This window comes from Cyanistes caeruleus, chromosome 10, assembly GCF_971803275.1.
Source record: "Cyanistes caeruleus chromosome 10, bCyaCae1.hap1.1, whole genome shotgun sequence".
Lineage (NCBI taxonomy): Eukaryota > Metazoa > Chordata > Aves > Passeriformes > Paridae > Cyanistes > Cyanistes caeruleus.
In genome coordinates this window covers 17,207,288-17,222,542 of record NC_141710.1, presented here as the reverse complement: position 1 = coordinate 17,222,542, position 15,255 = coordinate 17,207,288, and the positions used below count along the sequence as shown (strand labels likewise).

Below are 15,255 nucleotides of genomic sequence, written 5' to 3'. Positions count from 1 at the left end.
GAGAGGGAAGAGAAATAAGGAAGGAAGGGTCAGCTGTTCAGCTTATGGGAAAGGAAAGGTTAGCACTGGATGACAACTCAAAATAAATAGATTTTGATTCAGTTCAAGCCTGAGCAAGAGCTAATCAATTAGAAAGGTGACATGAGGTCAGGGTGAGTTATCCAGCTGAACCAAACAGAGCCCCTGGGTTGAGTTTGGCTCACTGAGTTTTAATGGAGAACAACAACAGAACTAAACCAAAGAATAACAGGTGTAGGGAGTAACTCTTATCAAAGGAAAATACAATTTAGCAGCAAGCTAGTGCCTCCTGTTATGGAAACACATCATTGGTTGGAACAGCGAGTTGTAGGAAGAAATAAGAGAAGAAGCCTTGCAGTGCAGGTCATGCAAGTGTTGAGAGCAGTTCCACTTCTGCAATCTAGTACTGGCACTGAAGAGTCTGCCCTCAGCAGCCCTGTGGCTGGTACACCTTCAGCCTTACCTGCTGAAGCCTTTCTAAAGCCTCTGAAGCTGGCAGAGTCATGCAACTGATCTCTTGATTTGCTGGGATGTAAGGATGCCATGCCAGCAAAGCTCACGTGCCAGGCTCCTGCATGAACAATCAGCCATGCTGTCTGACAGCTGCCTCTGCAGAGATCAGTCACAGATGGATTGAGATCCTGAGGCTCTGGGCTTGAAAGATACTCAGTTACTCACATTGCAGGAAACAGGTGGACCTAGATCAAACCCCCAGATCCACACATTCCTGCCAAATCCTCCATCTGTTCCTTTCTTGGTGTGGGCAGATAACACCCAGAAGGTTTATGGCAAAGGAGCAGGAGAAAAATCACATGTTGGGTACCTGGTTGTGAGCCTTGGGATTTAACCAATATATTTTCCTCCTCTTTATTTCATAGGCTGTCACATGAAAATCTTTAAAGGGACAAATGAAGACCAAAAGTACAAAGGGAACACGAAGAGACAGTGATTCCACACTGACAGACAAGCAACAGACAGACAAGCTGTGCTTCCAAAAGAAAGTGCATCCCATCACTTCCTGATTTGCAGCCAAGATAATCCAGGATCCGAGGTGTCTGCATGCATAGGTGGGTGTGAGATGAACAGATTTTAACAACACAGAAGAATTATTTCACTGTGGTTCAGCTCCTTCTACCCAGTGCTCAGTGCCAGCTCTGGGCCAGGCAGTTGCATCTCGTGAGGAGCTGCTTCTGAGCAGTGGCTTCAGCTGTGAGGCCTTTGGTTTTCAGACAATCTGTGTGGTCCATTCCCTGCCATGGCTGCTCCCACTGCCAGGCAATCTTTGTACAGATACTGTAGCTTATAAAGAATTCAAAAAATGGTACAAAAAATATACTTACTTTCTGTTTTCTTAGGGCAAGAAAATCCATAGCATTTAAATATCAGAGAGTCCTACAGGGAGTACAGCAGTGCATGTGTAGAGGGGTGGGTTCCTGTATTAGTTCTTCAGCTCTGCAATTGAATCACTGCACTGAGGGACCCCTTTGCATTTCACAAGTCCCCACAGCCTCTCAGCACCAGCAAAGCATTGGCCACTGGTGTCTAAACTCATGTTGTCCCCACCTGAGTTATTTCAAACCTTTTCCTTCATTCTGTAAATATACCAAATAACCCTGGAAACTATTTCCAAATATAATAAGAACCAGGTCCTGGTGGGCAACAGGTTGAACAAGAGCCTGCAATGCATCCTTGTGGCAAAGAAAGCAAACAGCATCCTGGGCTGTTCAGGGAGGTGATGCTTCCCCTCAGAACAAGAGAGACACTCCTGCAGTGCTGTCCTGTCCTGGGCTCCTCAGGACCTGGGCATGCTCAAGCAAATCCAGTGAAAGCCGTGGAGATCATGAAAGGATCACCATAGCTGACATGAGGAGAGAGTGAAAGAGCTGTGATTCCACAGCCTGGAGAAGAAAAGGCTCAGGAGGATCTTATAAAGTAAAGAAGATTGAGCCAGATGCTTCTCAGTGGAGCCCAGTGAAAGGATGAGAGAGGCAATGGGCACAAAGTGAAATATGGGAAATTCCATTTAAAAATGTGAAAAACCTTTCTACTGTGAAAGGGGTTAAACCTAGGACAGCATCCCCATGGCGAATAATGGAGTCACCATCCTTGGAGCTGTTCAGAACCCAAATGGACATGGTTGTGAGCAAATTGCTGCAGCTGACTCTTCTCTGAGCAGGGGGTCTCCACAGGTTCCTGCAGGATTTGCTCCCATGATATTTCAAGGCAATGACTCCACCAGTCAGGTCCACACAAAACACTGGTTTACGTTAGAAAACTGCCACAGGCACTTATTGATAAGAGTAACAAAACTGAAAAAGCTTGTCAATAGAACCCTCCCCTTCTGTACTGCAGAAACTCCCCAATATTTTAAAGTAATCTGTGTTCACAGTAACTACACTGATATTGGAAGCATTTTACAGGCAGTAGGTGGCACAAAGAGACAATTTTGGCAGAGCCCCAGGCTCTGTGCAGGGTGTTGGGACATTTTTGAGTTCAGCCCCCTGCAAAGCCTCAACCAGAGGTGCCTCACAGGGACACAAACTCGAGTTTTGGTGGGACATCTAGAGCTAGAGAGCATTTTGCTTGCTCTGCAGAGCGAGGTTTGCAGCTCAGGATGCACAGGACACCCAAATCACCAAACAAGAATGGACTCACTGCCCAGCTCTGCAGGAAGAGCCAACCACCAGAGGATGAGGATGCTCTGGGCTGAGCCAGTGGGATCCCAGCCAGAGCCCTGAGGAGCTGCTCATGGGAAAGCAGAAGACAGAAGAATGACAATCAGCACAGAATGTGATCCCAGTTCCCACACTTGAGTAAGCTGGACAGTTAGAAAGCATTAGTAATCTTCATGGAATTTTTTTTTTAAATGGGGTTTATAAATTTAAAAGGAAAAGCTACTTTTCCACTTATTTTAATTTAAAAAAAAAAAAAGCCTGAATGTTTTAAAAATAAAATTTTACTGAAACAAAATTTTAAGATTGGGTTTTTAAATGAAGTATCCGTAACTTTTCTTCCCAGCATGAAAACCTAATGCAATGAAAAATCTTTTGGGGAAGAGCCCATTTTTCCAAGACAGTTATTACATTTTCTTTTTTATTATCTTTATTTTTAAAGGCACTGTTACCTTACACCTCATTTGGGCATTAATCTCTTTAAACCTCACAATTTTCTTTTTTCATATTACTAGAAAATTCTTTGTTCAACATTAGGAAGTACTGCCTGAAAGAGAAACTGATATCAAAAGATTTTCTGTTCCTGCTACTGTAAGATGAGATTCAGTTTCTTTATAGTGTTTATTTTAACCTCTGTTGTATAGAAGATCTATTGTACTTATGGCCTCAAATAATGGAGGGACTTTCTGTGACTGCCTGTGGATTTATTTACTGTACACCTGGGGAGAACTGATATGCACAGAGGAGGCAAAAAAACTCTCCTTGACTTAAAGCAAAGAAATCAGCTAGCAAAGTCTGTAGAAAAAAATATAAATTAAATATGTCAAGAAATCAGCTTCATTGGGACGCAGAAGGTTAAAACACACATGCTATTGTCCCCTAAGTTCTATTTTTAAACAAGACAAGTTGTATAAAGAACACTCTAAACCATCAAAACTCAGACTTAAAAACTCTAAACTGGTAATGCCTTTTGGTGCTCACAAATTTTCTTGGTACATCCATTCAGCTTTTTAGCATTGTTTTTTTGATGTTGGGTTAAAACAGCATAGATTTAAAGTATTCCCATCAAACCCCAGAAATATGTGCAAATATAAAAATATTATCCTTTGGAAGCAAAATCTCTGTCAGAACTCCTACCTCTCTTTTGTCTGGCGCTGGGACTGGAATTCCTGTTTTTATTGTTAGATGCATCCACATTTGATGCCTCAGATTTGTTTTCATATATACTTGATGACTTCCTGCTATACCTTGGGATAAAAGAAATACAGAAATAGTAACATCCCTGGTTAACATCTAATAAAACACTGAGCACTAAGCATTCTTTTTTACCCTCAGACATGGAAGCCTAATGAACAAAGGGCTGGTTTTAAAATGCTGTGTGCTATAAAAGCCTGCATCTGTGCAGGCATGTGTGGTGGGAAAAACTCATCCTGCCTCTTCTCCACACACTCAGTGAGTGATGTGCTTCATCAGATTTGAGAAGGGAAAAATGGAGAAACAAGCTGGTTGTCTGCACAAGTTCTTTTTGCAAGTGCAACAGATTTGAGAATTTGGAGTAGGAAGCCCGGTAAGAAAAGATAATCCAGATTTTCCAACCTTTGCAGCATAAATACATTTGTCTCCAGGAGAGAAATGGATACTGGATGGCCATGTAGAGGTTACACCATGCACAGAGCAACTTATGAATTCTATTCTATTCCCCAACTACTGTTTCTTCTGCTCTCTGGAACATGAATCCCAGTGGGATATCCCTGTCTGCAGCTGAATCACAAATGGGAGGATCCGCCTTAACAAACCTGCCCAGCACTGGCCTTGGGTCTGTAATGGGATGAGTGACCCTGTCCCAGGTTTGTAGGACATTCAAGATGCAAGGTCTTCTTGTGGCTCTTATCCTCATTGTTATGCAAATATCTGATGGTTTAATCTGGGTGTTTGACTGTTATCTTTGGCAAACTGCTCCACACAAATCATTGTATCTACACATTTGAAATACTCTTTGCCAAGGTGCTTGTTATTGACATGTATCAGCAATTAAACTGCTGCTTACAATTAACAGTGAACTGCTACACTTAGCAGTTTGTTCTGCTGTAAGGAAAGATCTGAGATATGATTAAAAATTTAAATTCAAATGCTAGAGAGCTGAAAAAGAAACACCTTTTCTAATATAAAGCAATCCAGGACTCATTGTTTTGCATTTGAACTTCTGACCTGTTTCTGATGGAACCTTAGCAAGGTCTCTGTTACCTCCTGTACTAAATCAAAATGTGATTTTGCAGACTAATGTCAGGTACAAAATGGGGCTCAAAATAAATATGGAACAAATCCAAAGAACGCTCACATTTCCTCATTCTTTTTTGTCTCTTTCTTCCTAGCTAGGCTGGGATAACTGTGAAATATGCAGCTGACAGAGTTAAAGATTTACAGCTGTGAGAAAGACACCAAAAAATACACAAGCTTTTCTGAAACAGCATCTGCAGCCAAATTCCAAGAGTTTGTGTTTATCCATGTTCACAGGATATTTTTACATGGATGTATGACTGCATCAGTCATTTCCAACAGAGCAGATAGTTAAGCAGTTAGAACAATAGACTATTTAAATTTCATATGTTTAAATAGATTAGAAAACAATACAAAGGGATCATTTCATTATCAATGAAATGCAGCAGCCATCCCTTGAGAGAGACATACCAGCAATAGATACCACAGGGCATCCCATTTTAGGATAAAACAGTGGACAAATTTGGAGAGAGAGAGAGAATTGAAATAGATTGGACAGGATTTAGGGACACTCAGTAACTGCCTGTATTAAGGACACTGGCTCTAAGTGTCCCTTTTCCCAACACTTTAGCTCCAATCCCAAGTCAGACCCGCCTTATCTCATGGAATTTCAGTCCCAGATGATGTTGGTGGCATGTAAACAGTGAAGGGGATAATCTTTGTCATAGATAGAGTTATGACAGCTTCAGATAGAGCCTGGGGAAGGGAAAGCATCCTGCAAGCAGATTTCCCCATTGTCAGAGCAGAGGTTTGACAATTCCAGCAGTCACTGTCACACATGGGCAACCCAGGAGTAGATAACATGTCAGTGATTAATTAGCTCCGTCTGCTGGCAGAGCACTGATGATGCTGGCTGCTCTTCAGCCAATGCTGTCTCCACTGGTCTCCAGCACCTCTCACAGCTGGGGCTGCTTGGTCACATCAGCCATGAGCACAGGCTGTGCCACATCCTGGCTATCACAGTCCAGCTTTTTCCCCTCCTTGCCTCCACCCAGCATCCCAGAACAGGAGCAGAAAGGACTCCCCAGTCCGAGGAGCTCTGCATCCACTGTTCCACATCCACTACTGCAAAGCCAGCTTGGTGCTGCGATTCTGCTGCCCCTGTTCCTCTTGGGGACACATAGCACAGATAATGGGACACCCTGAACTTTATGCCATTCATCACAGCCCAGAGCACTGTTCTTACAGGAAGACTCACTGTATTCCTCCTGTTCCTATAATAACCCAGCATTTGGAGCAGGAGCATCTGACCTCTTTTTCTGGCACAGCTGGCAGAGTGAGGGCAACAAACACTTCATTTTTCCTTTAGTTTAATCCACTCTAGGACAAATAGCTGATCACATGGTCTTTCCTCCTGGAGTTAATTAATTTTCTCTTGACATATTTTGTCTATAATTTCTGCTCTGGAAAATCTCACTTTAAGAGCTTTTTAAGAAGGACAACACATCTGGATTCTTCTGAAACATTTTTGTGATTGCACTTCATATCTTACTGGAATAATTTTCTCCTATCCCCAAGGTGGTTCTGCTTAAAGATTCCCACCCTTGAACCCTGAACAAAGCAATTTAACCAAGTCTAGAGAAAAAAATGGTGCAGGATTAATAGCACTACATCTGTTTAATATTTCTTGCATTGAGCTGTACAAGTCTCAAAGGCTGTCTGTTACCTGAAATCTCCTGTTTTTGATCCTGCTAAAATTCTACAGTGATATCCCATGACAATTTACATTAAACTTGCCCAGCAACTGGGTCATTACAAAACTTTGCTGACAGCTCCATTTAAGATCTTGGAAATGTTCCAATACTTTTTGTCTAAACTTGAGTTAATCTTTGAAATTAATTCTGCATTGTGATATTACTTCTCTCTTAAGCAAACCTTTATGTGTATTTATATATCTTTAAAGACTTTGAAGACAATTGAGTAAATTCATACCCAGGAAGCTAAACACAAAAACCTAAGAATTTATGTACTGCAAAAGCACAAACGCAAGACAAAACATGACCCTGATATGTCAAGGCAGCTGTGGTTACCTGCTTGCATTGGAGGAATCCATTGGTGCATGATACACACTCTCAGTGATTCTTTGGTGCAGTTGACTTGCTTCTGTTAAAGAAAAAGAAAAAAGATGTTGCTCCAAAATGTGTAAGTTGCTTCTGTGTTTATATAGAAGGTGGGAGAGAGAAACAGGAGAGGAGAGATTTTGCCTGCCACTGCAATCAAAATGGAATGCTTGTACTTGAAGAGAAAGGCATATTAAGATCTTCATGAAACCTTTTAGCTCACAGAACAATTCTTCTACTTACATTTTTTCAGCACTAAAGAGACTTCTTACCCTGCTACCTTCCCTATTCTCTGTATCTCTTCCTAGCTAACTGCAAGGTATGGTCCTAGAGAAAGGACACAATGGCCCTTTTCCCAGAATACAAGTTTTGTGGCTCAGCTTTTTCTGGATTTAGCAACACACGTCCATCAGTCCTTTTATATACTCAGCTACATAGCAGAATATATCCCCATATCTCTGCAGAATTCTTTTGCTCAGCATCCTGGGCAAACAGCAATCAGAAAATGTTATTCATATGCTACTTGTTCATGCTTTTTGCAGGGCCACAAGGTAGCAACAGGCTTGTACTTTGTCCAGTAAATGCTGAGTGAAGAAAAATTATAAGACATTTTCTCAGAGCCTGGATTTCAGGACCAGGAGAGTCAGACACTGAGAAGTGAGGAAACAATGGAAGCAGCTGCTTTCAAACTCTCACATTGCTGAGATCTCTGGGCTATTTCACACTGAAAAAAGATGAACTTCCCATCAGTGAAGTGACAAGGAGACAGGGCAGCACTGAAAGATTAAACTCAAGTTCTTTGCTGGTGGGGTACAAATGCCCATGCTGGGTGGTGAGTGGGAAGTGGCTCCATTCTGGGATTGGCAACTGATTCATGGCCTTAGACAGATCCCTTAAGCTTTGCCTGCAAGGGACAGCTATGTTTGGGACTGATGGATCAAGGTGCTGCCCAAAGCCTTGTTAACATCCCATGCTGACTGCAATATCTGACAGGGCTGGGTACACACCAAGTGTTTGGACACCAGTGACCCATATTTTAAACTATTTATCACATCCTGTGGCCACCTTCTCTGCCCTTCACTCATTCATCTCAGTTGGTTCCTTCCAACATTCCAACCCCCTGTGCAACTCCTAACAACAGTCATTTTAAAACAGCCAAACAAACAAATATATCCCTCTTCCTTCTCCCATTGCAATGCTCAGTTGTCAAAATAACCAGTCTTGGATTAAGGCCTCTTCTTTTGTGAGTCTTTAGAAATAGAAAGTTTAAAACCACAGGACAAAGCGTGTGCTTCCTGACACCAGTTATTGTAGTAAGGGGTTTGATTAATGTGATCATTTGGGAAAAGGCAATGGGAAGAGTTGCAATAGCATATGAGATCAAATTTATACCCTCTGACTGCTGTTCTGCTCAATTCACAATAAAGGAAAGCTTGACTTTACCCATAGAGTAGAATGAAAGTCACCCTTGGATGGTCTTGAGACTAGACTGAATAAAGTCTTGAGTAACCTTGTCTGACCAATAACTGACTCTGCTCTGAGCAGGACCTTGGACTGTGAGATCCTGAGGTCCCTTGAAGCCCAAGATATTCTAGAATCGTATGATCTTAGGGCAACACAATAAAGAACATCAAATTAAAAATGCTTCAATTGGTCTTGATTCCTGTATATTTTTTCTCTGGAAAAAGTAAAGTAACTCTTGCTAATAGGTCTTGTATGCTATAGAGACTTCACAAATGCTCATCTGGGTAACATACAAGTTTAATTTCCTTTGCCTAGAAATACCAGTGGGGGAGTAGCTCTTTATCCTATTAAATATGTACATTTTTCTCCATTAGTAACTCTTCTGTGGTAGCCTAAGTCACCAGCTTTTATACTTCAGAAGTAAATATTACAAACCATATCAAAAAGCCTCTAGATCCAGTCCTGAAACTGCATTAACAAGAATCTTGAGGTCTTTCCTCAGCAGTTCCTGATGAACTAATCACAGTAAAATTCAGAATAAAAAGGAGAAAGGATGAAGAAAAGATGAGTAACAAAAGACCAGTATAGAAAACATTGTAAATAAGTGTACTGTTATGGGCTGGATCAAATTGCTGAGGCTAAGTTTCATAATTGTTTCCTTCTACCTAAGGAGGTTGTAAGGACTCATTGTCTTTCTGAAACAGACAATTAAAATAGAGGTGACCTCTAAAATTAAAGCACAGACACAGGTTTCAACCTCGGACAAATTCTGCTTAGGAATTTAAAGGATGTGGGTGGAGAGGCTTTGCTGATGTTGCTTTGAAGAGAGATGAGTGTATGAGAGAAGCAGAAAATGACAGACCAAGGTGAGAAGCAATACCAAGATCCAGGAAAAGTCTGTGGGGCTTTTTTGTCCTAAGAGAATAAATAGAATAACATCTATGATAGCTATCATCACTATGTTCTTTTACTCTCTGAAATAACCTGACTGAATTTTGTCTGTCTAGGATTCAATATCTTATATGAAAAAGGGTGTCATTATCTTAGGTGCTTAGGAAGCTTCAATCATTCGTGGTGTTGAACATGTCACAAACCACCTTCATACTGACATCTCTGTGAGAGAGGGGAAATGTCATTAACCATATTTTACAGGGAGGTCACTAAGATGGAAAGATGGGACAACTGACACTTAGAACATAAGGTGGGTGACTAGATTTAAAAAAAACCTTCAAAGCCCAAAAAAACCCAAAGCAAACACTAGGACAGAGGGGCAGTTGCTGTGTACAGTCACGGATGTGTAAGGAGAACTTTTGATGCAGGTGTTGTGAGCAGACACAGAGTGCAGACCTCATCTCCTCACATGCTGGTGTAAAAAGATGCTTCTGGAGTTGTAACTTGAGAGGGACAATAGAGGAAAACCATGTTCCTTGGACTAACTGTGAAAGGAATAGCTATCTATGCCATTTATAAAAGTCCAAGAAATTTTCTTTGATCAGGACATGGCTTTAAATCCCAGCAATGCTGCAACTGCCCAGCTGGTCCTTGTTGGCTTCACTGGTGGTACTGGCTGGTATTGTCCCAGCCCCATATTGTCACACACAGCTACAGAGGGAAGGACACATTCCCACTCTGTGAGCCCTACCTCTGCATGCTTCCAGCTGTCCTGTCAGGACTTTGCGGATCTCTGAAATCCAGGTGTTTTTCAGCTCAACAGAAGATGCCTGAGAACAAAAGAGAACAAGGCAAAGCAGATCCAGTTAAAACACTGCCAGTCACTGGGCTGCCCTGACCTACACTGGCTCTCAGTTTTGCCAAGGATTGGAACACTGTGGCCAGCTTTGAGCAAAGCAGACACTCCTCAAGATGGAAGTTACCACAAACCTAAGGTCTTGTCCTTACTTTTCTGTCTAGCATTCCAAGAAATTCCTCAGTACTTTACTTCTTCTTTTAGCTTTTCAGTGTCTACACAACAATGAAGCTTTCAATGGCTGTTGTTTCTGGAGTATACAGGACCTTGTATGAACATTCTTAAAAACAATTCAACTGAAAGGAAGTATAGCTCTTGGAAGCAGAAAGGATTGTCATTACCTGAATGATATAGACTTCTTCTCTGCCATTATACCAGATTTCAAACTTCTTGTTATCTCCTTTTACATTTTCTGTAATGCCCACAGTGCTCATCTATTTCAAAATAGAAAAGAAGAAGTTGGAATCTGGAAAATACCAGTAGTCTTTAAACTTGATCCTCTGAGAAGCATTTTTTAAAGGCTGCATTCACTTCTGACACCTTAGGGAGTCATTAAAAGTAAAATTCAGAGCATGTTATTTTTCAATATCTCATTTGCCATTCATCTTTTTGATTGCTAAAGGAAAAAAGAATGTTCAAAATTAACCCAGGCTAATGTCTGATCATGATTTTATCTTTTCTTTTTTCTCTTTTCTTTTATTGCTTGATCTGTGGATCAGTTTTAACCCCATTCTGGCTCTTGTTCACCGTGACAAATTTTCAGTTTTAGGAAGCCTCTTTTTTCGCTTGCCATCATTGACCTTTTAAGGTGGGAGAAGATGAGGGATGGAATAGGGCTTTGTGAGATTTAATGACCAATCTGCAAGTCCAGATCCAGTCTGGCTCCTCTTTATGGGATGCTGGGCAAGAACACACCGTGTCCCTTTGCATCAAGTTGCAAAGAACAAGGTTCACATCTGCAGTTGCAGGATATATGGCTTGGTCTGTCTCCAGCCCAAGACTAAATGGGAGCTGTCATTTACTCAGGGGTGCAAGACAGCTCCAGATATATACACCTTCTTCAAATCCCCATATAGACACATCCCTGCCTGGGAGAACACCAAACTTATTTCCCTCCCCTACCATTACTGCATTTATTACCTTTAATGAATTTTTAAAGCTGTATGAAGCTGTCTTCTCATGGCCATCGGTGTTCTCCTCACGTTTCTTGCAGAAAAGTAGCATTTTTGTATAGAGGAAGAGGTGTCTCTGCATTGGTTTGAATCTAGCCAAGTCCTTCACCTTGTTGTGCCCCTTCTTGTGGTCAGTCCATACATTGAAGGAACCCTGCATCAATAGCTTGCCAAGCTCACTGACATCCCCCTAGCCAGCAAGGAAAAGAAAGAGCATACATCACATTCAAACCAGGGTCGTCCCAGGCACAATTCATTCCTCTGCTGGTGTTTGAGATTCCAGGCAGTGGCATCCCTTGTGTTGGAGAGTGCATGTCCCCTTGCTAAGTTCTTTCTATAACCACAAACTCACTGGTTTCCATGTCGATAATTCCCAGTTTGTTTCCCCGGTCACAGTTAGTGTTTAAGATCCATCTCAGGATCTCTTTGGATGTGACACACAGGCTGTCCCCTCTGGTGACCTCAGAGGAAGCTTCTTCTGGCAAAAACTGGGTTTCAAGGCTCCTGACTCCAAGGAATGCCCAGTGCAGACCAGTACCCAAGCAAAGGCTTTGACTCTGGAAGATCTAGTTTCACTTTCCACTCTTGTACAAGTTTCCTCCATCCCTGGGCAAAACCTTGAAAGAGCTTAGATGCCTGAAGTCACGGATCAGTGCCTAGAGCTATGTAGGTATGTAATTCCCTCCTGTTTCAAAATAGTCTTTACACACTTTGTCAATAGTTTCTTGGCTCACCCTCTGCAAATTATGCAACGCTGCACAGCCTTGGGCAGAGAAGGAATGAATGCACCAAGGAGCCATAAAAGCACCTGAGGAAGACTGAAACTAGGCAGGAACTAGACAGACTTTTCCAAATTAAAGCTCTTGTCTGAAGACCACTGATGGGTAAATACTTCAACTGATATAAATACTTAACTCAGATGCCAATTCTGTGTTAAGAGTGGAGGAACATATGGATAGAAGACATGGCAATGGTATGGTAATGGGATTCAACAAATAATGATACTTGTAATTATCTTAACAGCAAGTTTTCTAAGGAATGCTTTGTATAATAAGTTGAGGGAATAAGCCCAGTGCATTATTAAAGTACTTATTTTCAAAATTTGCATGTTCTGTTGATTATAAGGTGAAGACATTGGCTCCAAGTGGGAATGCCTAATTTCTTATACTAAGAATTTCAACCTGTTCTCCCTCTCATTCCTCGTCCTCTACCCTACACTCAACTGCAAAACCAGAGCTTTATTAGATACTTTTACACTCTATATCAGGGTATTATTAGACTCTCCAAACCATTCAGAAAACCTCAGCAATTTAGATAAAGTCTGTCATCTCTAATATATGTGCATGTAGCTATAAATGGCAAGCCTGTGAAAAGCACATTGATATGCAAGGCTAAATTAAAAAACAAAAACAAAAAAACCCAAGCATATTTTCAACATGGTTCTGACAATGGTGAGAGGCTCCTGTCAATCCAGGCACTCTTCAATACAGCACTGAGATCCAGAAGCTCAGTTCAGCCCTTGAGACAGGCCTGACTCTCCCACCTTGAATCTGGGATTGGGATAATAGTGAGTGAAGTGGGAGGCTGCCACTGCAGAGAGAAAGAGACAGACAGGGATGGCAGTCTGCAGCAATCCCACAGGAGACTTTGAACATTAGCCCACAAGCACTGCATTCTCTTCAGTGTAGGCAGCAAATAGGAGGATACTGTTTCTGGTAATTTCTGCTAGTGGACAGCAATATTTTATCTTAAAGGAAGTTTATTTAAAGTGTAGGATTTGATCGCTATCTCAAATATAATTATTCCCTGTTTGAGCAATACATAGTATCCCATGTTTATTGAATGATACATATGATAAATTATAAAAATCTCTCATCATAATTCATGGACAAACTACCTAGGCCAGATTGTGTACAAATATTGGGATGATAGTAGGGAACACACCTAAAACTTCTGCTCTCCAAGCTTTATCCTGCTTTTTTTTTGTGTTTTTGCCTAAAAATAGAAAACATACACCAAACCAACCCCAGACTTACATGTTAGCAATTTCTTACACAAGACTTCAGGTCCTCAAATCTGCATGTGCCCAAGTCCAAGGAACAGAATATCCTATGAAATTGGGAGCATTCATCAGCTATCACAAAACCTGCTTTCCTACTGGTATAATATCCTGGCCTGAAACGTTTTCCAGGCAAGTATTTCTATCATGGCTGTGTGGGAAAGATTCCACAAGATGGGGTGTGGTTTCATCATCTATGGGAGTTGTTTATTTGGCTGAGCACCTGGGACAGGTGGAACAGGGAGAAGAAATTATTGGGCCCATCCTCTTTCACACTTTCACCCCATTTAATAATCATGCAGCAAACCATCTCAGGATGGCTGTCATCATTTGGCTAAGCAGTGGCTATGTCCCACTGTGCCAGGTTTTACAGTTCAGCTAAGAAAGCAGAAGCAAAAATCAAGTCCTTGGAGTTATTATTTGGCATTTCATGAAAGGCTGGAAAATTCAAAAGTAAAAGTTGAAAAGGAACAGGAATGTTCTGTTGAATTCCTGTGTACAAAACTACTCTAGCTTTAAAGCAAGGAATAAACAAAAGGATGACCTCAATATTTATATGGACAGGAATCTGGATAAATCCCCCTGCTCAGGATAGTATGTTACCTTTCTTAGAGAAGCTCTTCTTTTCCCTTTACAGAACTGTTTCAAAACTTTTTTTTTGCTAAATTGCTGTAAGTACATACATTTAAACTGAGAAACACAGGAGGAAATCTGCCTTTCTCTTTGGGAATTAATAAGAAACAGTGGAAACTGGGGAGCTAAAATGTGTGCTGCATCCATGAGCTTCCCATGCCCATGTTGACTGGTTCACGTCTGCAATAATAATGTACAGGCTCTAAAGAGTTTTTCTAAAATGAGTATCTGAGACACTCAAACTCAGCCATGACCAGAATGGATTATGTGATGTTTTATTTATTTATTTGTGCCTATTCAGTGTTTACCAGTAAAATGAGGTGGCCTGTTTCACCTTCAACCCAGTCCAGCTACTGCAGGCAGAACTCACATTCTCATCCCAAAGGAAATGCACAGTCCACAGGAGCATCTCCAGCTGTGTGCAGCAGTGGATCTCTGAGAAGCAGTTAAACGAGCAAGCACTGAATTTATTTATAAAGTCATGCTGGCAGCAGGCATGGGTTCCTCAGCTACCAGATGCAGATGCACTTTCACAGAATAGAACTATAGAAATCAAAACTTCTGAGGACACTCCCATTCTGAAAACCAGAATAACTCTTCCCGCTCAGACATTATCTGTATAGCCCCAACACCTTCTCAGGAAGTCAGATTTCACACAAAATAGTTTGTCTGGATTAAAGCCTGTTACTGTGATGTAACAATTCTTTGAACAATACTCAGTATATTGTTTCTTTCTTGACATTTTTACCCTGCAGCTATTTCAAAAAGGGCAACCACATGATTCTCAGGCCTCATTTTGCCAAGCTTCTTTCTTCTTTATGTGTCAATCACTTCCACTTCTCACTTAAGGGCTCATTTTATGTAATCAGCTAGTTCTTGAAAGTCATATGACTTCAATGGAGCTTCTGCAGAGGTATATATTTGTGCCCTTTGATTTGTACCCTGGTTGTTATTTCACATTTCAGATAACAAGCTTGCCAATCAGTGGCATGGATTCCATTACCCACTTTAAATGAAAGCCAATTTTTTCTCCCTAAGTGCAAAAGATTTGAAAACACTTGAGTTGCACAGGAGTCACAAAATTTCAGCAAATTTCTTTCATTCTGCCACACTTGCACCTCTTACCTACAAATGAGTTTTGGGTGCAATTACT

The 15,255-nt window shown here is 41.2% G+C and overlaps 1 protein-coding gene across 21 annotated transcripts in view; it reads right to left on the bottom strand.

The window, feature by feature from the left end:
• Positions 1–15,255, bottom strand: part of MCF2L2 (MCF.2 cell line derived transforming sequence-like 2) — a 162,559-nt gene that overhangs the window by 16,414 nt on the left and 130,890 nt on the right. For all 21 annotated transcript variants that reach the window (XM_086843978.1, XM_086843992.1, XM_086843982.1 and 18 more), the window contains 5 exons: positions 11,379–11,600; positions 10,580–10,672; positions 10,134–10,212; positions 6,998–7,070; positions 3,828–3,937 (listed from right to left, as the gene is read on the bottom strand). In XM_086843978.1, coding sequence (XP_086700104.1) covers positions 3,828–3,937; positions 6,998–7,070; positions 10,134–10,212; positions 10,580–10,672; positions 11,379–11,600 — 577 coding nt within the window. The remainder of the gene's footprint in view (positions 1–3,827; positions 3,938–6,997; positions 7,071–10,133; positions 10,213–10,579; positions 10,673–11,378; positions 11,601–15,255) is intronic.